The following is a 22,906-nucleotide window of genomic DNA, read 5'->3' as shown; positions in this document are numbered from 1 at the left end:
CTTCAGTGTGACTCTACAACTTTCATAGTCATGAAAATAAAGAAAACACTGAATGAGCAGGTGTGTCCAAACTTTTGGTCTGTACTGTATATATTGTATATATAAACTTTTGGTCTGTACTGTATATATAATATATATACAGTACAGACCAAAAGTTTGGACACACAAGGTGTCTTTTAGTCTGTACTGTAGGTAGAATTTTATCAAAGAGAATTTATTTTTCATTCACAAATTAAAACAACAAATAGGAATTTGCAGAACATGACTTCACTAAACTCCTGAACTAGTTGTCTTTTATCTTCTGACTAATGTGTTTAAGTATGAAGACGAATTATATTTTAAAACAATTAGCTTTTACCCAATTTAAGAAAGTGTTATTTAGTCTACAGTTGACAACAATAAAAATCAAATAATATCTGATCATATATATTTTTCCTTCAGAAAGGTTTATCATTGAAATCTGTTCTGAAGCAGTTGCAGTGTTTCTGGCAGTCAAAATAGCCACCTTGTATTCTTCCAAATGTCTGAGAAACAAAAATGATATCTCAACTTTTTCCTATGTCTGAGCAGTTTGGACTGGGTTCAAGTCCTGGATGAGATTCTGTGTAATCCAATTTTGAATTCACAGACCAATCTGAAGCTGTCTGAGAAACTCTATTTGCATTTGGTTACATTTGGTTAGTTTGAAGTAATTTCTCGATCTCTGGCTTTGAAATATCCGGGATTTTTATTTTTATCTAGACGCTGGTCTTTGTGTTGCATCAAACAACACAACTTGTGTTATGAAGCATTCTTTCACAAGTGTTGTTTTAATAGACAGCACGCAACATCCTGTAAACAATACGATGATAATCAAGTAAATGATGAGTATATTGTTAATATAATCTGTGCCAATGGAGGGCACTAGTGTTCCCTTTCAGGAACTTGAGCTGCGTCAAAATGCTTTGGGAACGCTTCCATCTTGTCCACGCTCTGAATCACGTGTGCAATCCCTTTAATTGAAAAGCACGGCTTCACAGGGGGGTGACGTCACGTCCAGAAGGTTATAAAAGCACATGGAGTGAAGTCAACGCTAGCTTCTGTTTGTTCATGTTTAAGGTTTTGGTAAGTGTTAAAATGTCAGAGAAAAAAAAGAATAAGCAAGCGATCGTTCCGATTGTGCATCACTTGCTTGCATGCTCTGCAAGCTAGGCCTTGAGGAGCTATTGGAGGTTGTGACCCGTGCCATAGCAAAACTTGATATAGATTGGCTGGCCGATGAGCAGAAAGCTGCTCTGTCCAGTAAGCTCGACGATCGCTTTCTGTGAACTATGTCACAACCTCCACGTCGGGGTTTGCCTTTCTTTCAGACCTGCGAACCGAGTTGTCCAGGTCCTGGGCTCAGTCCTATTTGCCGTATTCAGTTTAAATCTTTGTTGTACTCCAACCTAGTGGAACTGAATAAGTGTGATTATGGGTCGATGCCCCGGGTTGTAGAGATGCTGGCTAGGTGTTGCATTGTCCTTTAAGACCCCAATTATACCCCAATTGTGTTACAAGCGTATCAGGCTGACCTGCTGCAAGAGCTAGATGTGGGCGGATTTGGCTCTTAGGGCCACAAAAGAGACCGCTGTGGGTGTTGGCCGGTCTATGGCCACCCTAGTCTCCTCTTAGATGCACCTATGGCCCACCCTATCCTATCTCTATCCTTCTGAAAGGGACACAGCTCGATGCAGTAGGCAGTATTTCAGCAGTTCTTACCATGTCGCTCTCATGGGGCTGCTCGGTGGGTGCAGCCCCTAAAACAACCCAGCACCTCCTGAGGAATGGCAGCTCCACCCTCAAGTGGTGGAGCAGATCTAGGAGAGATTGGGCAGGGCGCAGGTAGACTTAAAAAACATTGCACTGTCCCCTCTGGTTCTTCCTTACACCCCCAGCCCCCCAGGACTGGATGCCTTTGCTCTGTATGGCTCTGTCCTCCTGGTGGCCCCATGGTAGCCGGGCAGATCTGGTTGCCCTTTTAGAACACCCTCCCTGATAGATTCCACTAAGGAGGGATCTTCTCTTTCAGGCAGGGGGCACAATAGTTCACCCCTGCCAAGAGTTGTGGAGACTGTGGCCGTGGCCCCTAGGGTGGCACAGCTCCGACTCTCCAGTCTCTCCACTAAAGTGGTAGAGACCATTCTCCAATCCAGAGCTTCCTCCATGAGTAGGTCAAATGCCAATAGATGGTGCCTGTTCAGTGCATGGTGCGATCAGCACTAATTGGATCCAGTTAACTGCCCAGTTGGTTCAGTGCTAAAATTCCTTCAAGAGCAGTTCGCCAAAGGGTTGACTCCATCCACCCTTAAAGTCTACGCATCCACCATTTTGGCTTACCATGCCCCCTGGCAGGGCAATCACTGAGCAGAGACCCTTTGTCGATGCATTTTCTCTGTGGCAAGCTGAGACCTCTGGTGCGAGCAAGAGGGCCTGCGTGGGACTTGGCACTGGTGTTGGAGGCTCTATCTGAGCACCAATTTAAACTGCTGGCCAAGGCATCTTGGAGGTTTCTTACACCTAAGGTTGTGTTCTGCCTGGACTATTTTTCTCTTAAGAGAATCGGGAAGAATCTTCAGGCCCTCTCGGTTCCCCCCTCTTTTCTGGAGTTCACTCCAGGTATGGCCAGTGCCTTCCTGTACCCTAGAACGGGGTACATTCCCAAGGTGCCTTTGGTCATCCCATCAGCCTGACTGGGCATTCTATTCTCCTCCTTTTTAGGCCTCAGGCCAGGGACGCTAACCCGGCTGTGTCCGGTTCGAGCACTGGACATTTACGTCCACAGGACTTGAAGGAAGTCAGAACAACTACTCATCTGCTACGACCCTCTGAGAAGAGGCCTTCCTGCGAACAAGTAGACGCTTAGCAGATGAATTGTTGATGCTATTGCATCCTCCTATGAGTCTTCTGGTCCTGCTCCTTTTGGGTGAGAGCGCACTCAACCCTGAGTGTGGCAGCCTCTAAAGCTTGATCTTCTGGAGTTTCCCTCAATGGCATCTGTAACGCTGCAGACTGGTCTACCCCACTGACCTTCGTCAGGTTTCATAACCTTGACCTTAGTGCCACTCCTGGCCCATTGTCCTTTGACCTAGCTGTGCCTTCACACACTAAGCAGGGACTGGTCAGTCTGGCAGTATTGGACTCTTGTTTAAAGTGCTTTTGATGCTAATCAAGTTCCTGAAAAAGAACGTCGCCAGGTTATTTATGTAACCCTGGTTCCCTGAGGAAATGAGACGCTGCGTCTCCAGGCCACACTGCCGGCATCCCTGCAGTGCTTACTTTTCCATTCAAAAGCTAGCGCTGGCTTTACTCCATGTGCTTTTATAGGTTCCTAGTTGTGACATAACCCCGCCGGTGGGCCACGCTTTTCCATTGGACGGATTACATATGTGATCTAGAGCGTGGACAACGTGGAAGCATTCCCACGGCGTTTTGACACAGCATCTTGTTCCCTTAGGGAACTAGGTTACATATGTAACCTGGAGAAATTTTGTATGGAACTGTGATAAATAAGTCATATGGCAGGTGTTGCCCTGAACTCAGTGTATAGTGTAGGTGGTGTTGAGGTTAAGCACCCCTGTATATGATTGCATTAAATACAAATATAATACTAAATAAAAAAATAGGGCTTAACAGGCACAAAAGCCTATTAGTACTTCCTCCAAGGTAAGTGCGCAACGGAAGGGTCACTTAGATTGTCACAGCATGACTCAGTGTGCATCGCATCTGATTGAAGACTTGCTTTCATCCTTTCCTGCTCTCCTTCCACTGCATCTCCCAAAGTCACCGGAATTGGAAAGAGAGATTTTCTGGAAAAGGAAACAAAGTGAATCCCCCATAAAGGTTTTTCAAAGTATATTAGCAAAGAAAAAGAAATCTGAAATTGCTAGATGGGTAATGAAATGCTTTACCAGTTTACATTATTATATCACAACAAGATTTAAAGACACTTGTGGATTGCCCCCTGCCCTTATTTTTTTATAGACCTATCTCACATGTAGTGCCTGTTCTATTTGTTCATATGCAAATGGAAAGGCAAAAACACACAAGAAGTGGACAATAAATCGAAAAGGTTTCTTTGGACAGATCAGTCCAAATGTAACATTTTTGGCTCTTAAAGACCTCATATATATATATAAAAAAAAAAGATGTTATCAGACTGCCTTACACCCACAGTCAAACATAGAGGTAAAATCTTAATGGTTTGGGGTTGTTTTGGAGCAGAGAAGGTTGGAGACTTATTCCAGGTGAAAGGACGTACTTCATACTTCAACGCCATGCAATTTCATCTGGACTGCGGCTAAATATAACAAACTTCACCATACAACAAGACAATGACCCAAAGCATACGTCCAAGCACTATAACTGTTATGTAGAGAGCAAACAGTGGACTGAAGTGCTATTTATTTTTGGAATGGCCTGCCCACCACATTTTAAGCCTATTGAACTGCTCTGGGATTAACTGGATTACAAGGTTAGAAAGAAATCTCCAGCTTGTGTTGAACAAATTTGGGAAGTTTTACAAAATGCATTGCAAAGTATTTCAGCTGAATGTTTGGAGAAACAAACTGTCTAAATGCGAAGAGTGTGTAAAGCTTTATTAAAAAAAAGTCTAATTTATACATTTATATATTTTAGGTTATGTATATATGAACAGTTTCCCTTTGAAATCTGACCTGGCAAGCAGAGAATATTAAACTATAGGCTGTACTACAGGTTGTCTCTACTAACTACTAATGTGTAAACATTTCTAGTGTTGTGCATGTAACCGCATTTTGAATGCCTTTCTTTAAATAATCTGTTGTGCTGTATCTTTTCATGGTACACCGTTTTCTTTTTTTGCCAAAGATATGTATAAATGCAATCTGAAATACAAATAAAAAATGAAATAGGTATGGAGACTTTTGGGGGACTTTTTTTAGCATGTCTTAGCATGTACCTGTCTCCGCTCTGTGTGATAAGCCTCCGACATGTCTCCATCTGCACATCCAGGCCTCTTTTCATGCTGCACATCTCCATGTACTCATGCAGGTGCCTGTTCATGTCTGATTTTGCTGTGGCCAAATCCAGCTGTAAAGATTGTAGAGAATGGGTGTAGGAGAGATGTTGAAGTATGGGGTATTATTAAGTAGATTATGGAAAATTAAGCAAGCAAGACAAAAAATAACAAGACATCAGTGCATATTTACACTCCTGGGAAAAAAATTGGCCATTAAGCTTTTCCCCAAAACAGGTTACTTCAGTTACTACAAACTGCTGCTTCCTCAAACGGTTAAAGTACAGAATTGTATAACAGATGTCTTTGGATAGTGTAGCAATATAGCGGCCTTTAATGATGGCCTTTAATGCCTTCAGCATGACATGCTTCTGTGCAAAAAGCGAGCAAAAAGCACCATACTTTGGCTTTTATTTAGCCACGTAAATCTCACTAAAGCTCGCGAAGCTCACATCTTTGCTCCTACCAGTTGACTAACACGATAGAAAGGGACTGAATGAACATTTTGGAACCTACAAACATCCAACCAGTCCTTCTTTATATATCATGCTTCTGAGAATCCCGGTGCCATTACCTTGTAGAGGACAGCTTTGAAAAATTAATGAAAGGACAAGAAAACATATCAATGAGGCTGCCAAGAGAGCAAAAGCAGCTTTATATGCGATGCAAGAATATCTGGCAACAGTTTTTTTGTATTTTTGTATTCACATGTATGGGGTAGGGTAGGATCGTAAATAGCTGAATTGTAAATAGTAAATAGCTCCAAATTATAATCTATTCTGGCATAACACTTGCAGGCCTCTGTTTCCAGTTGCATAATAATGACACAAAAAACAAAGGAATGGCTTCAAGAAAAGCTCAACGTTTAGGAATGGTCCAGTCAGAGCCCAGATCTAAATCAAAAACCTGTGTAATGATTTGCGACAGCTGTGCACAGAAAATCCTCTCGTAATTGAATAAATCTGGAGATTACTTTGGTAAACTTCACATGAATAGCCTAAAACTTCATTATGTTACTGAACAACTCCATAAGTTTAAGGATAAATTTGGACTCTAATTAAAATTGCTACATTGGCTTAGGACCACAGTTGGCATGAACAGGTCTGTATTTAATCACTGAACAGCACCTTAAAAATAATGGACCTGTAATGAATGTAAATTCAGTGTCATCCAACTGAGGATCAGTTCCCTTCTGAGTCTGGTTCCTCTGAAGGATTCTTCCTTATGCCATCTCAGGGAGTTTTTTTCTTTCCACAGTCTCCACTATCTCAATCATTTAGGAAAACTTACAATGAGAAGGGACATTGAAATAGAAACTTTTTTTTTACCTCTCTAAAGATGCTTCACCACATAGTCCATTGTGTCCACAAATTTAGGAGAGTTTTAAATAAACAGTAGAGTAAAATTACCAATTCATGATCTAAGCTACTAATGTTTGAAGAAAACTAGACAGCATTTTCTCCTGTCTTAAAAATGTTATGGTGAAAAAATAGGTAATTATGCCCCTTCTACTTTCTTAATATAAATTCAGAACATACACACACTGAAAGCACTTACCTCAATCTGGTCTATTGTCTCTTGGTATTCCATCTCACGGGACTTGAATAAAGATTCTGTGTCCTTTATCACCTCCTCAATGGACTCTTCTTGCTGTGTAAAAAAAAGACTATATTATGGCATATCTAATAAGCCAATAAATCGTATATACAGTTTGAAGCCTATCCTACACTGTAAAAAATTACCTTGCTGTATGTTCTTGATTTAACTGTAGCTAACAGGCAGCTTCGTATTGCTAGGGTTCATAACAATGAAACATCAGCTCACAACGCTATGTAAAAGCCCCAAACCAAAATAACTAACAAAACAGAAATCTGCCTTACCAAATAAAATAACAAATCTGCTGTACTCCCCAGTCAGAGTACAGCAAGCTAAGAGGACCGAATGGGAATGTTATGATATATTATCATTAGATACGTTATGATTAGTTAAAGATGACAATAGCATGCAAACATTGCCATACAGATAAAATGCTTTTCAGCTCGTTTTGCGCTGCAGGATTCTGATAGAGAATACTCGAAAAGAAAACCCGGAGTTGGTTTCATGGCTTCCTGTACAGTGTGTTTCTCCTTTGGAGATACAATACTGTGCTGCATTCGAGTGGTCTGTCATCTGTTAATTCTAGCATCACCCTGAGAAACAAAATCATATAGTATATTGTGGTATTTTAAGGGACATGGCAAAAATGTTCTACAATGAAATAAACTTTTAAAGGGGAAACAGTCAGTTACTGTCAGAATTTGGCTGTTCTTTTGTGTTACAGTGTGAGGCATTGATATTTTCTGCCTTTTAAGACTATATTTCAAAAGAAAATGATTCATCACAATAATATAGCACATCATGTGGATATATATTTATACAGTGCATCCAGAAAGTATTTTTCCACTTTTTCCACATTTTATGTTATAGCCTTGAATTAAATTCATAATTTTCCTCAAAATTCGAACCCATAATGACAACGTGCAAGGAGTTTGTTGAAAATTTTAGCAAATTTATTAAAAATTAAAAACAAACAAAAACACATGCACATAAGTATTCATAGCCTTTGCCATGACACCCAAAATTGAGCTCAGGTGTATCCTGTTTCCACTGATCATCCTTGAGATGTTTGTACAGATTGTTTGGAGTTCACCTGTGGTAAATTCAGTTGATTGGACATGATTTGGAAAGGCATACACCTGTCTATAGAAGGTCCCACAGTTAACAATGAATGGCAGAGCACAAACCAAACCATGAAGTCCAAAAATTGTTTGTGGACCTCCGAGACAGTATTGTATTGAGGCACAGATCTGAGGAAGTTTTTTTTTTTTTGCAGCATTGAAGGTCCCAATGAGTACAGTGGCCTCCATCATCTGTAAGCGCTCCAGCCTTTCTCTGTGGATAGAGGAAAACCTTCCAGAAGAACAACCATCTCTCCAGCACTCCACCAATGAGGCCTGTATGGTAAAGTAGCCATACAAAAGCCACTCCTCAGTAAAAGGCACATAACAGCCTGCCTGACTCTCAGTATGCCAAAGGTTATTTCTGGAGGAAACCAGACACTACTCTTGACCTGGCAAATACCATAGCATGGTGGTGGCACCATCATGCTGAGGGGATGTTTTTCAGCAGCAGGAACTAGCAGACTAGTCAGGATTGAGGGAAAGATTGCTGCAGCAATGTACAGACCCATCATTGATGAAAACCTGCTCCAGATGGCGCTGGACCTCAGACTGGGGTGATGGTTCATCTTCCAACAGGACAACGACCCAAAGCACACAAACATAACATAACAAAGGAGTGGCTACGGGACGACTCTGTGAATGTCCTTGAGTGGCCTAGCCAGAGCCCAGACCTAAACCCGATTGAATGGCTCTGGAGAGATCTGAAAATGACTGTGCACTGACGCTCCCTATCCAACCTGATGGAGCTTGAGAGGTTCTGCATAGAAGAATGGGAAAAACTGCCCAACAATTGGTGTGCCAAGCTTCTAGCAACAATCTGAAAAACACTTGAGGCTGTAATTGGTGCTAAAGGAGCTTCAAAAAAGTATTGAGCAAAGGCTGTAAATACTTATACTTAAAGATTTCAAACACACACCTTTCATGTTGTCATTATGGGATATTGTTTTTAGAATTTTGAAAAAAAATTATTAATATAATCCATGTTGGAATAAAGCTTTAACTGAACAAAATGTGGAAAAAGTGAAGCGCTGTGAATACTTTCCAGATGCACTGTACGTCTAGACGATACTGCAGACATATAAGTAAATTTGCACTGTGTTCTTGAGTAAAGCCAGTGGGAAATACCAAATGCTGTCTACCTCCCCATTAGTGTCCACAGCAAAGGTGCATCCTGGGAAATCTCCCCAGAGCAATAATGTTTCTTCCGTTTCTTCCCATGCCAGACTATCACAGTCGTCTTCAAACTCACAGTCATGCCTACAAAACACACACACACACACACTTAAACATTAGCAAGCAGATTAGCAGATTAGCAAAAGAGTTCAAATTAGTATTAAAACTTAAGACTCCTGGACATTATAAGTCAAAGTACAGAGAATCCAAAATTTTTTATAAAGATTAAGAGAAAAATGCTGCACTGTGCCACCACATTAATAAATCTTGAGAAATAACATCTGGAAAATTAGTTTTTTGAAAAGTGCTGCACAAAAATTCTGACATGTTCACAGCAGATGGTCTCTTTGAGCTATTAATAATTAATAAATCCAAGCATTTATATTTTGCTCAACTAGAAATTTGCTTTTATTTTAGAGATCAGTATGAGATCAGCTTTGTGTAGGTTGGGCTACAACCAGATAATGCATCTGGGTACAGATGTTCCAGATATACACTGAAAATCAGAAATACACACCACTATTGACTTTTGTCCCCCCAAAACGATGCAGAAAAATCAGCAAAATATTTTTTCTTATGTCTATTACTATTTTTTTATCTGCTTCTTAAACTGAAGCTGGAGCAGGAATTTTCCTAGAAACCCTCCACACAATAGTCAATGCGCTGTAAAGCAGTGAATACTTTATTTATTGTTCCCTTATAGGTGACCTAACCTGTGATGTGGTTCATCCCCAACCTCTTACCACAACATTGGAGGCACATAATTGTACATTTGTATGTCTTTGGATGCAGTAGCATTGAACTTTCTCTTTAAATGAACTAGGAGACATGAACCTGTTCCAGCATAACAAGCCCCATGCACAAAGCAAGCTCAATCAAGATTTGTTTTATATGGGGTACAGTGGAAGATCTTGAATGGCCTGCTATAGAGCTCTGACCTCAACCCTACTGAACACCTCTGAGATGAATTAGAGCACTGATGGCACCCCAGGCCTCCTCACCTCGCCTACATCAGTACCTGACTTTACTAACACCTTGTGGCTGAAAGATCACAAATCTACACAAGCACACTCCGAAATCCAGTGGAACATCTTCCCAGAAGAGTGGTGGTTATTATAACAGCAAATGCTAACTAAAATTGGAATGGGATGTTCAGAAACCATATAAATCTTGTGGTCAGGTCCCCACAAGGTTCTCATAGTGGAAAAATTATCTGGATATGCTACATCCTCATATACATCTGGAGATCTGTTGAAAATATGGAGTGCAGTCTCATGCCTATGCTTTTAAACATGAACACAGGACCTGCAGATCTACAAGAAGTAATAATTTGATAAGAGTGGTTTGAACCTACGAATACAGTGACCTTTAATTATTTAATTTAATAATGGACATACGTCATTTTGTCGCGTTACAGCAGATACTAAACAGTCCCCCATTGAAGCTACAGTACAAGCCTGTTTTATGCAGCAATGACGTTTTTTTTTTTTTCTCAGAAGCTCGAAAACTTACAGCTGGTTGAGTATCCTCTGCATTTCTTCATTGACTGGATTGGTTGTTGAGCCGCATGGATCCGCTTCTTTAATCTTGCTTTCCTCGCTCTCAGAAAGACTGACCGGGTCCTCAGCAATGTTGGGCTTATTAGTGTAGGAGGCTTGTTTTGTTTGACGAGTCAGTGTTGAGGGAGGTGTAGCTACCTGCTAATATAAGAAAAAGCTTCTGACGTGACTTGATAACAATTTCGACACAAAATCAAACACTGAAAATCCGATTTATAGTAAAACAGATTTTGAAAATGCCATAAAATAGCAATTTTAGAAAATAGACTTTTGAATCAGGTTTGCAAAATGTGAACGAATTGATAAAGTTATTTCATTTACATTTGGAATATATACTTGTTGAAAGTAACCACATTAAACTAATAACTTTGAAAATCCTTATGCTAAGTGTTAAAACAGAATAACGAGACAACAAGCCAGAAAAATGTTGAACAAGGTAATAAGATAATATTCTGTTATATGGACAATGATTCTGTCTGGCAAATGACAAGGCCCTTCTCCTGTTTACAACCATGTCCCTGAGTACGATTGTAGACGTAAAAACATGTAATTATTTGTGACTGTATCTATTTAGTGGACCAAATATCTGTCTGTATTCGAATTTGAACTAAAAGTGGATGTGGTTTAGATTTAAGATTACTTATGTAAAACCTGTAAAACTCTAGTAAAGGAAGAACAGTGCTACTAGAAAAAGAAGCAAATACATTCACAAAAATCTGTGGGGAAAAAAGCAATTTGCAGAATTTGACTTTTAGCTCTTGCATACTTACAGTTGCTCAGCTACATCATTTAAATTCGTACCAACCATAGACCTTTCAGTAGACCTTTCTGGCAAGCTTTATAGTTAATGTGACTTGGTATTTTTCAATACTGACATCTATACATAATCAGGGAACAACTGTTCTTATACTTGACAAAGAAATATAAATTTATTAACAGTTGATCAAATGTACTTTTGTGATCTGGAAAGTTCCCTGAAATACAGTGTTGTTACAAGTCAAACTGGGCTCCTTAAAGCACCATTAATTGCTGTGGAAACAATACAGTACCTGTAGAGAGCGCTAGTCTTTGATTAAAAAAAAAAAAGCATTGAATTGATCATTGCATTCAGACTATGCAACAGTTTTTTTCCCCTCAAGCCATCAGGTTCCTATACTCTTGAATCCCATTCTCTTTTGCACATTGTACTGTATAGCATATTATTCAGTAGGTTTACTGGTTGGCACTATTTTGTGTTTTGTGTATTTGTCCCCCACTGTTTTGTGTTGTCTGTCTGCATTGTCTTTTGTTTGCACTGTTTGCACTCGGTTGCACACGATGCACTTTATGTGGCAAGGACACTTAGCTCTGTGTTCTGTTTATGTAGCTCTATGTTGTGTGATGTAGCACCAGGGTTCTGGAGAACCACACATTTCACTGTGTACTGCATCAGCTACACAGTATGGTTGAAATGACAATAAAAAGCTTCTTGAATTAACAAATCCACAATTGCTGTTTCTTCTAAGATTCTATGTGCAACTCTGCTACCCCATTTTGTTGCTGGTCTTAGAGATTGTGGTGAGCTTTTAGTGACCCAACATGCATGCATTAAAAAAACCTTAAACCATAATATAAATACAGGTATATGGGGGCAACAGGGCTCGTGAAACCTATCAGCATTTATTTTCTGGCCCTGTATTCTCCAGTAGTCACCATTTCTGTACTCTTTTTAATTGAGTAAAAAGTACAAAAGCACTGACTTTTGAATGTACTTATGAATCAGAAGAACTGATTTTAATAATGTATTCAATTCAGTGTTCCATTCTCCTGCAGAGAAGCAGAGAGCTTTCCTTTTGTTACAGAAACACAGTGAGAGAAACCTTACTCCACACAAACTCTCATCAGAACCATGGGGTTACGCTTGTGGTCACAATAAATGATACAGCTTATAATTTAACACAATGTACACTATAGACAAAAGTATTGGTCACTGGCTGCACTGGGTGCAGTGAATGAGCACAAATCTCCACATGCATCTAGTGGAACATCTTCCCAGAAGAATTGTGTCTAATTGAACAACAAACAAATACAAGCAAGGACAAATCTAATGGTTAGGTGTCCACAAATGTTTGATCATATAGTGTATGTATTCAGGCAAGTAAGATATTACACATTAAAATAGTGAATAGTATGGTAAAGGACAAATAGTATTATAATAGTACTATAATAGTACTTAAAATGTACTTAAGCACAGTAACAAAATTAAAACTTGTTACTTGTGGAGATTTGTGCTTATTCAGACAAAAGGGTGTTAGTAATGACAAGTTCATTTTACAAAATCAATATTGCTGTTTATTTTTTCAATCCTGTGTTATGTTGATACCTGGAAGATCTGAGTCATGTCTTCACAGTTCCGTTGCTGGGCTACATCGCATAGGCGGGCAGTGATGTCAATCCGTCTGCATATGTCCATGTCCACCTTCATGGCTTTCTCCTGGATCTTACTATCCAACTCAGAGAGATTCTGATAAGAATTAGGAGTAATCAGATTAGGTAGAAAAATAACATTAAGAACTGAATATTCTTTAATAATTTATAGTTAAATTACAATGAACTGTTATATACTGCGGCTATAAAAAAAGTTTGAAAACACCTTTTAGGGTTTTTGAGCGACAAATGCATGTTCCTTTTACTTATAGGTAATAAGCTAGGTACTTTAATGGTATAAGAATATCACTGTTTGTTCAATAAATAAACTTAAAAAGCTTAAACATTTGTTGCTCATTGTCTTGTTGCATGGTGGCGTTGGGTCAGTTTTCCTTTCACCCAAAATAAGTCTTCAACCTTCCCTGCTCCAAAACAACCTCAAATCAACCTACCACTGCCATCTTTGACTATGGGTGTGAGACAGTCTGGTTACATCTTCATCAAAAGAACATGCATGTGTCTTAAAAATGATAAAAGACTAGGTGTTTCCAAACCTTTTCTAATAATATGATAAATGAACTCACGTTGCTCATGAGGCTCTTGAAGACATTAAGCTCAGATTTCAGTTGCTTTACTCGGAGAGCAAGCTTATCCTGGCACATCTCGCTCATGTACAGGTCCTAGACACATACATGTAAGTGATATTGGCGTATTCCAGTCATGAAAGATTGACAGGTAGATGAGTGTTTATCAGAAAAGCGCTTTCATTCACTTGCAGAACATTTGGTTTGAATTGATTTGACCTTGTTGCAGCGCATTCTGAAAAGCTACACACACATGACAAGGGTTATCTAGAAATTGATTAGAAAGAACAGGTGGTTACTCATTTTCCTTTAAAGCATTCTGTATTTATTTATGCTATCAGGGGTTCCTAAAGAAATGTACTGTTTTTTATTCATTTATTCACTTTTGCACTGCAAACATCAATAACTTGTCAATGCTGGAAAATGACCTGGGTTTAAGTGGAATAATCCACAACTAGGTCTGTGTTACATGATATTAATACACGCTGCTTCTCTTTGGGTGGTTATTCCCCTCCATGCCATATATTAAAATCATGTAATGCACGCCAACAATGAATTATACCTTATATATTATATTTTTGAAAAGCATTGATAAACAATATGTAATTGTAATAAAACAACTGTAATTCTTGGGACATTGTTGAAAAATTTAACTCATAGCTTACTGACAGCAGGCAATGGAATCTTATGAAGACACTTAAAGTCAGTTTAGCATTTTTTAAGACAACTCATACATACAATAGGGCATGACTGTAATATTACATTTAGAATATCAAAAACAAGATATGGGTTTTTATCTTTTTATGAAATTTGTTGGTTAAGGAATTGGGGACTCTTGGAATCACTTGGGGACTCTTGGAGTCACTTGGGGACTCTTGGAGTCACTTGGGGACTCTTGGGACTCTTGGAGTCACTTGGGGACTCTTGGAGTCACTGGGGGACTCTTGGAGTCACTTGGGGACTCTTGGAGTCACTTGGGGACTGATAGCTCAATGGGTAAGGCTCTGGGCCACTGAATGGTACGGTCGGGGGTTCACGGTAGGCCCTTGAGCAAAGCCCTTACCACATTATGGCCCAAGGGGCCTGTATCAAGACTAATCCCGTTCCCAGCTTCCTAGCAAGCTAACAAGCTAGGTTTGCAAAGTATGAATTTTACTGTACTGTAAGAATATGTTGTAAGTGAAGCCAATACAATCTCTTGAAGGACTGACAATATTAACATTTTCACAACCTGTATCATGGCAATTTTATTTTTACAGAATCAAAATGCCACATTTAAAAAAAATGACAGTGTCATATTTGTGTAACTGTGTGGATGAGCTGTCTGTTAAAAGTTCAATTGAGTCTTTGTTGCCCTCAGTTCTGCTTCAGTATGTAAATAGTTGGTATTTTTCTTTTGGAATTCTTCATATCTATTATTATTTTCTGATTTCTAAGTAAGCAACACTGTTACTAAGGCTAGCTGGGTATTCACCTATATTAAAGATTATTAATGAACAACACAAATTGCTTTTGTCCACATCTTCCCAGCTAACTCACTCTAAATAACTATCATAGGCTTTCCAGGGTAACTTGTGGCTTATCAGGCACACAGGATTTTGATTTCAGGATTTATAATTTTTTTTTTTTCTGTACTAACTCTAGCAAAAAAACAACATTATATAATCCAGATTTAATAATTCTTGCATATATATTTTTAACAGTATACTTGGCATCCTTTCAATAAAATAAAAATGTATGCATTTCTATTTAATTTTACAAAATCTACTCATACAATTTTTGTGGCAGGATGTAGATTGCCAGGCCTTATCTTCATGAAGCTAATGTTGGTGTTGCTCTTGTACCTTGAAACCAATGCTCCATCATCAACCTCAAACTCATGACCTTGAGATTAAGAGTATTATGCACTACCACAAGAGTAAAAAGTCTAAAAAGTCTTGTTTAAAAAGTCAGATCTGATTTAATATTTTACCTCTTCTAATTCAGCTATCTTCTCCTGTAGGTCCATTCTTACTGTATACTCCTCCTCCCACCTGCCATGAAAGAAGAAACATCATAAAATATACAGTGAATATAATTGAATAAAATACAATATAGTATGCAAATATAGTATGTTTAAATTGACCAGTGTTGTGATTGTACTTTGTGCATAGTCTTGAAGTGCTCAGAAAACTTTCATACATATTTTATTTTCATATTTTGTCTTAAGCAGACCTTTATACATCACATTGAATATACTCTAGAGCAAAACAGCATTTTGTTAGAATGTTTAGCATTGTATATACACTATATGGACAAAAGTACTGGACCAGGCAGGTTTGAACTGCTTTTTTTTCTCTTAATAAATAAAAATCATTAATAAAAACTGCATTTTGTATTTATATTTTATATATACTTTGCGCAATATTAAACTTTGCTTGGTGATCTCAATTATTTAGCTGTGACAAACCAAAAATCAAAAAGGGGCAAAAACTATTTCACAGCACTGTAGGTATTTATTGCAAAATTTTACATAGTGCAGCTGTGAGGATTTACCAAGGAAATGCTTCAGAGGTGGTTCTGCCCTCCAGTACACTGCCTTTGACACTTTATATCGCAAATGCATTAATGAATGTTTTGATATAAATAGTTATTTCCTCCTTAGAGACGCCAAATAGATGATGAGGCAACGTCTGAAACTAGCAAAAGCGATAAAACAAGATGTACAATTTTCCTTATATGGATGCATTCTCTTAGATTAGTGCAAATAAAAATAAGGAATAATATAATAAATGTGACATTACAAATGTAAAGTGATTCATTTGTAGCGTCCGCATGGGGCACAAGGAGCATTCAGAGTCATGCTGCATTGCAGATGCTGAAGCACTGGGGGAGGGGGAAAAGTAAAACTGAGAGGAGCCAGAGTGTGTGTTTGTGTGTGTGTGTGTGTTTGTGTGTGTGTGTGTGTGTGTGTGTGTGTGTGTGTGTGTGTGTGTGTGTATACAAAGTGATTTTATTTTGGTACTAATATTTACTGTAACAGGGCTTAGTGTAAAATGTCAGAAGAAAAGGTCTAACAGTTCAGCAAAAAGGGGAAAACAACGTCATAACATCATGCACAGAAAACTGACGCAGGCACAAGGAAAGCAGGAAAGAAAAATGTTCTCCCACATAGGGTCTTAAAATAATATTTGACTGTAATGGGAAAATCAGCTAAATATACAGCTAACAAGTAAGCTGTGGTTAGATCAGTCAGGAGGAATCTTTTGCTGATTAAACAAAAATCTGTTATTGCATACAGGACTCTGAAAGGTCGATGCAGAATAGGGCATAAACGTGTTAGACACCTTACCATGTGTGCATTTTGCTATGAAATCTATCATAAAGAATATTACCATTACAACATACAATATAATGACAAAAGTGTTGAGACACCTGATTTTTTCCAGCCATATGTGCTTCTTCCCCACACTGTTGCCACAAAGTTGAAGGTACACTATTGCATAAAATGTCTTTGCATTTTGCCGCATTCAATTTTCCATTCACTGTATTTAGGGACCTATATCTGTTCAAGTATGACAATACACATGTGAAGAAAGCAAGCTCCATGTAGATATGGAGTCTGAAAGAAGTTAAGTGTCCTGCACAAAGCTCTGACCTCAACCACATGAACACCAATGGGATGAATGACTGCACCCCAAACCTCCTTATCCAACATCAGTACCTAAGCCTACTAAATCACAATTCCTCACAGCCACACTCCAAAATAGAGTGGAAAACCTTCCCAGAAATTAGAACTCTGGAACTCTGGAATGAGATATGAGATATCAACTAATATATGATTGTGATTGTCAAGGTGTTTACAAATTTGCGGCTAAAAGTATTTATTAAAGGATGGTTTTGATGGATTGAAAAAAAAAACTATTTTCTACATGCATAGTATAAATGTAAGGAACTTTACATTTTTTTTAATGCATGTAAACAAGTGTCATGCAGAGTTCTTTAAAAAGTAAATAAATAAAATGCAAAAGATTTTTTTTATGAAGTGTATGAAAGCATATATGCTAGTTAGATCCAAAGCAGTGGTCTAATGTGATAACTTATAGTCGTTATTTTGCATAATTTAAGATCAGTATTAAAGAAATCTTGCTTTTGTAATCGACACAAAATCACCTATAAAATATGAAATTAGTGCAGAGACAAAATATAGACAACATATTTAGAGGCTGTGCAGGTGACAGATTTCATAATGATAAAAAAAAAACAGTAATTTGCATCCTTAAATAAGAAAATGTTCAGTATTATAATAGGATATGGTCATTTTTACTGGGGTAAAGTCTGGGTTAACAATCGGTGGATGATGAAACAGAAAATTTGTAATAAAATTTTTGACTGAATATATGTAAAGCATACAAAATGCAATATTATATATTAAATAATTGGGGCAGAAAGACTGTGATAGATCAGGGTGCTCAAATCATAAAATAAGTAAGTAGAGGACTAAATCAATGAGCAATATTGGCAGCCATATTGTATTTTGTCCAAAACATACATCTTAAACCAATGGTTCATGGAGATATGATAGTGCAGGAATGCTGACCTTTGCTTGTATTTGTCTCTTTCCTGTTTCACTTTGGCCAGTACGTTATTAAGGGCCCGGATCTCCGGTGTAATAGTGTCGATTTGAACCCCAACCCCGTCCTGGTATGGCCATGTCACTCTGCGATCTGAAACCCTCAACTCCCAGCTATTGTTGAACCTCTCGGCAGGGTTGTGAAACCAAATCGAGGTGGGATGGCGTGCCTGATGAGGCACAGAGTCGGTAAACCTTCGTGTTCCATATCCATCACAGCCTTGTTTGATACTGGAGTTGGACTTGGGACCAACTGGACATAAAGGCTTAAGGTAGAAAGGTGAGGAAAGATTGGAATTCAAGTCCATCACACCTACTGGCTCTAAATCCCCAACCTTGCTCCCGGTGCTGTTAAGCGTTGGTCCTAATAAAGTTCTTGTCAAGCATGCAGAATCAACTAAACTGGAACTTGGTAAAAGGTCTGGTGCTGAATGGACAGCGCCATTTCTTTGAGCCTGTCCAGATCCTCTGACGTTATTGTTGGCCTCCAGGGCTTGCTGAAGCTGATTTTCTAGTGCTTTGTTTCGGCGCTCAAGCTCATGCACTTTATCCAGGAAGCAGCGGAATCGCAAGTTGAGAGTCTTCAGGACGCTGATGTTGGAGCCTAGGTCATTGCGCAGAGCCGCAGCAGCAGGAGGAGGAGGAGAAGGAAAGGATGCGCGGTGCAAAGGACCGCTCGGATGTAGATACTGAAAGCTGTTGGACAGAAAACCCGAATCAGAACTATCTTGTCCAGGATCCCCAAAGCAAAAAACTGGATCTGGTGATCGGGCGTAGACGGGTTCTGCATCTGATAAACCCATCCCGAGATTCTGCGACTGATGGACCGCGTACGCGCTCGCACCCAAACTGCCATTCATTCTAGAGTAGGAAAATCGGAAGTGCTCGAAATCTGGCATGAACTCCGTTTTTCAGCTTTCACAGATAATCCCTTAGTGTTTTTAGGCTGCTGTAGCCAAGCAAAGGTTGAACTGCTGCTGTGTTGGACAGGAAGTCTGATGAAGTGTGTGTGTGTGTGTGTGTGTGTGTGCGCAATGATGCAGCTCATAGTTTACCAGTGTCACTCTAGTAGACCTTCCTCAAAATCAATAAGGTATTTCTTTGCGCATCAGGCATTCAAGCGATGCTGCGTATTTTACTGGAGATGTTTGAGAGTTTAACAATGCGAATCATTTCTTGAGAAGTTTATTATAAGTGTTTCCTCCTTTTTTTTGGTGCGCGCAACATGCTCCAGGTTTTACGACATAATAATGACGTCAGTGAGCACCAAAAAGAACTGCGCACGTCAACCTGATCAGCTGATTAAAAGTCTCCTATATTTTGGAGGAATAATAATAATAATAATAATAATAATAATAATAATAATAATAATAATAATAATAATAATAATAAAACAAAAAACTCATTCACAGACACTTTACAATACTCTCCTCTCAGCTTTAGAATGATAAGACAAAATGGTTAAGAAATACAATTCATGTGTTACTTAGTAGTTCATTATTAAGGTTAATAATTTATACATTTGGGTGCCAATAATTATGCCACACAAATATTTAACAGAAAAAGGTAAGAATGTATTACATTTGAAATTGTTTACTGTTCATAAGAGCTGAGCTTTTTGGTGATTTCTTTTGATAAACAAAACAATAAAAAAACAAGTGTAACAATATTATTTAAAGAACACCATATATACACTATATGGACACAAATATTGGGACACCTGATTTTTTCATCAGTATGTGCTTCTTCTTCTCCAAAATGTAACCACAATGTTAAATGCATTTCGAATACGAGACCCAAACCTGTTCCAGCATGATAATGCCCCTGTGCACAAAAGCCAGCTCCATGAAGATATAGTTCCTTCTTGAGTCTGGTTCCTCTCAACGTTTCTTCCTTACGCCATCTCTGGGAGTTTTTCCTTGCCACACTTGCCACCAGCTCGCTCATCAGGGACAAACTTAAACATAAAGAACATCCTATTCATTCTTTATCACCACATTATCTACATAAAGCTGCTTTGAGACAATGTTCATTGTTAAAAGTGCTATACAAATAAAAATGAATTGAATTGAACATGTGTTGGAAAGATCTTGAGGGACCTCCTATAGAGCTCTGACCCCAGCTTTAATGAACACCTTTGGGATGAATTGGAACGCTGAGTGCACCCAAGGCCTCCTCACCTCACCTACATCAGCAACTAAATTTATTTACACTCATATAGCTGGATGATCACAAATATTCACAAGCACACTGCAAAATCTAGTGGAACATCTTCCCAGAAGAGTGGATACTATTATAACAGCAAAAAGAGACTAAATGTGGAATGGGATGCTCAAAAAACACATTAAAAAGGTTTTAGATCCACAATTACCCTGACGATGCTAAAGAGGTCAACAAAAGTGGTGATACAGTCATAACAATAAATCTATTGATTCGTGTTTGTGTCTCTCAGCACAACTGGCTCGGTCTGGCTTCATCTCCATAACAACAGAGGCTGAGGATCATGGGTAATGTTGACAGAAATGCCGACTATTACTTTTTGCAGAAAATATATGTTTAGGGTTATACTGTACTGTAATAAATGTGTGTGTCTCTAATTAACGCAGTCTCCTTAATTATTTGCTATATTTTAACTGTAAAGAAACACTGATGATGGTTTATAAATATAAAAAAAGCAGAATATAAAGCAATAAAAACAAGAATAAAATCTCATTATTAAATGTTGAGTAATTCTAATAAAATAAAATGAACTCAGAAAATTTTTATTAAAAATAACTACAAAACCCATAACAAATTAAATAAAAACTATACAGCGTCTGTGGTACCCAGTGGCAGAAAGCAAAATGTGGAGGAGGCACCAAAAATACTTCCCATTGAAATACATTACATGGAAAGTTGTGCTCTGTGACACGAAAAAAGAGAGAAATTCGTGTCCATGACCACAAATCAGTAAATTAAATGCTGTGAAACTGGGCTCTGAAGTAGAGATACAATTGACTGGGTGTGTATGTGTATTGCATTATACTTTATAACATTATTGTAAACAAGGCTGATATTGTTAATATGTTTAATAATCATTTGATTTCAGCTAGTTTGATAACAGACACCAGTAATTCGTGGGTCACTGGCGAACAGGAAATTGAAGAGCTGACAAATTATAATGACTCAGATTTATTTTCTTGACCTCTATATTGCCCAGCCAAGTTTATAAACTACTTTCAAATTTAGACTGTAAGAAATCGGGTGGATCTGATAAAATTGAACCAGTCTTTTTAAAATTGTCTGCAGATATTATTGCTGAACCTATTGCATCAATTTTTAATTTGAGTCTATCCACTAATGTAATTCCAACTTCTTGGAAATCAGCTATGGTTATGCCATTATTTAAAGGAGGTAATCCCTGTGATTTGAATGATTATCGACCTATTTCTAAATTACCGATCTTAGCAAAAGTTTTTGAATCTCTGAAGAATATCTAGGTAGTCATAATATTCTAAACGCATTTCAGTCAGGTTTTAGAGCGGGTCATAGTACGATAACAGCTACTACATTTATTACAAATGATTTAATAACTGCTCTGAAAGAGCATTGTGTTGCCTTGTTTGTTGATTTGACAAAAGCATTTGACTTAGTGGATCATGACTTACTGTTACAGAGACTTAAATATATAGGTCTTTGTAATTCGGCTTTGAATTGCTTTAAAAATTATTTCTTTGATCGAATGCAATGTGTTGTTGTAGATAATTATATTTTATCCATGTTAACAGTCAAGAAGGGTGTTGCTCAAGGTTCTATATTGGCACCACTACTTTTTTTTCTATTTTTATAAATGAATTAGGGCAGGCCGGGGGGGAGTGGTGGCTCCAGCGGTTAAGGCGCTTGGTTGCCGATCGGAAGGTCTGGGGTTCAAGCCCCGGTATCGCCAGGCTGCCACTCTTGGGCCCTTGAGAAGGCCCTTAACCCTCTATGCTCCGGGGGTCCCTTACGAGGGAAATATCAAGGTCTGTGACGTCGGAGTGACGTAGGGCCGCCTTCCCGTGGGCTCACCACCTGCAGGAGGGACCGTAAGGGACGGTGCTGTGAGGATTGGACAGCAGTCGAAGGCGGGGGCCTGCTTGGACTGCTGCCCCTGCGACCCGAATTACGGAAAGCGGGAGAAAATGAATGAAAAAGGATGAATTAGGGCAGGGAATAAATCCGCAAAGCTACATTTTTATGCTGATGATACAATTATTTATTCAACTGCATCCTCTTTGTCACAAGCTATTGAAATTCTCCAGAATTCTTTTAATACTTTTCAGCATAATTTACTCAAATTGAAATTAGTTTTAAATGCGAAAAAAAACTAAGTATAGTCGTAGTCGTTCTATGATCACTGCTCCGTCTATTCTTTTTATTGATGGCGTGCATATAGATAGAGTAACAACTTACAAATATCTAGGAATATGGATAGACGAGAAGTTGGCATTTGATGTTCATATTGATTACTTGGTAAAAAGATTAAAACCGAGACTGGGTTTTCTCTTTCGGCAAACATTTTTTTTTTTCCTTTTGGAGCTAGAAAGAAAATTATACAAAGTACTTTTTTACCCATTTTAGATTATGGTGATATTTATATGCATGCCTCTACATATTTACTAAAAAGATTAGATTGTGTTTATCCTGCTGCATTGCGTTTTATAACAAATGCTTGTTCACGTACTCATTATTGTTTGCTATATAACTGTGTAGGTTGGACCTCCTTATATCAATAAAGGAAATCACATATATTAGTATATACTGTAAAGGCACTGCTTGGTATGCTTCCAAATTATATTAATAGGCATTTATGTTTGCGT

At 38.3% G+C, this 22,906-nt stretch overlaps 1 protein-coding gene across 3 annotated transcripts; it reads right to left on the bottom strand.

The window, feature by feature from the left end:
• Positions 1-429: 429 nt before the first annotated feature.
• iffo1a (intermediate filament family orphan 1a) lies at positions 430-19,211 on the bottom strand. Of its 3 annotated transcripts, XR_014534056.1 has the most exons (10): positions 18,036-19,209; positions 15,429-15,489; positions 13,457-13,552; positions 12,829-12,969; positions 10,420-10,607; positions 8,874-8,991; positions 6,572-6,664; positions 4,958-5,088; positions 2,844-3,827; positions 430-2,654 (listed from the first exon to the last, which is right to left on the bottom strand). XR_014534056.1 is itself a non-coding variant. In XM_083544285.1 (9 exons), the coding sequence occupies exons 1-9, from the start codon at positions 18,965-18,967 to the stop codon at positions 3,668-3,670; spliced, it is 1,917 nt and encodes a 638-aa protein (XP_083400411.1). In that variant the 5' UTR covers positions 18,968-19,211; the 3' UTR covers positions 430-3,667. The 3 variants fall into 3 exon arrangements, 2 of the variants coding, with proteins under 2 accessions (XP_083400411.1, XP_083400410.1); XM_083544285.1 differs by having other exon boundaries at positions 430-3,827; positions 10,420-10,604; positions 18,036-19,211; XM_083544284.1 differs by having other exon boundaries at positions 430-3,827.
• Between the last annotated feature and the right edge of the window lie 3,695 nt (positions 19,212-22,906).

Source organism: Silurus aristotelis (genome assembly GCF_946808225.1).
Source record: "Silurus aristotelis genome assembly, chromosome: 6".
Lineage (NCBI taxonomy): Eukaryota > Metazoa > Chordata > Actinopteri > Siluriformes > Siluridae > Silurus > Silurus aristotelis.
This window is presented reverse-complemented; position numbering and strand designations above follow the sequence as displayed.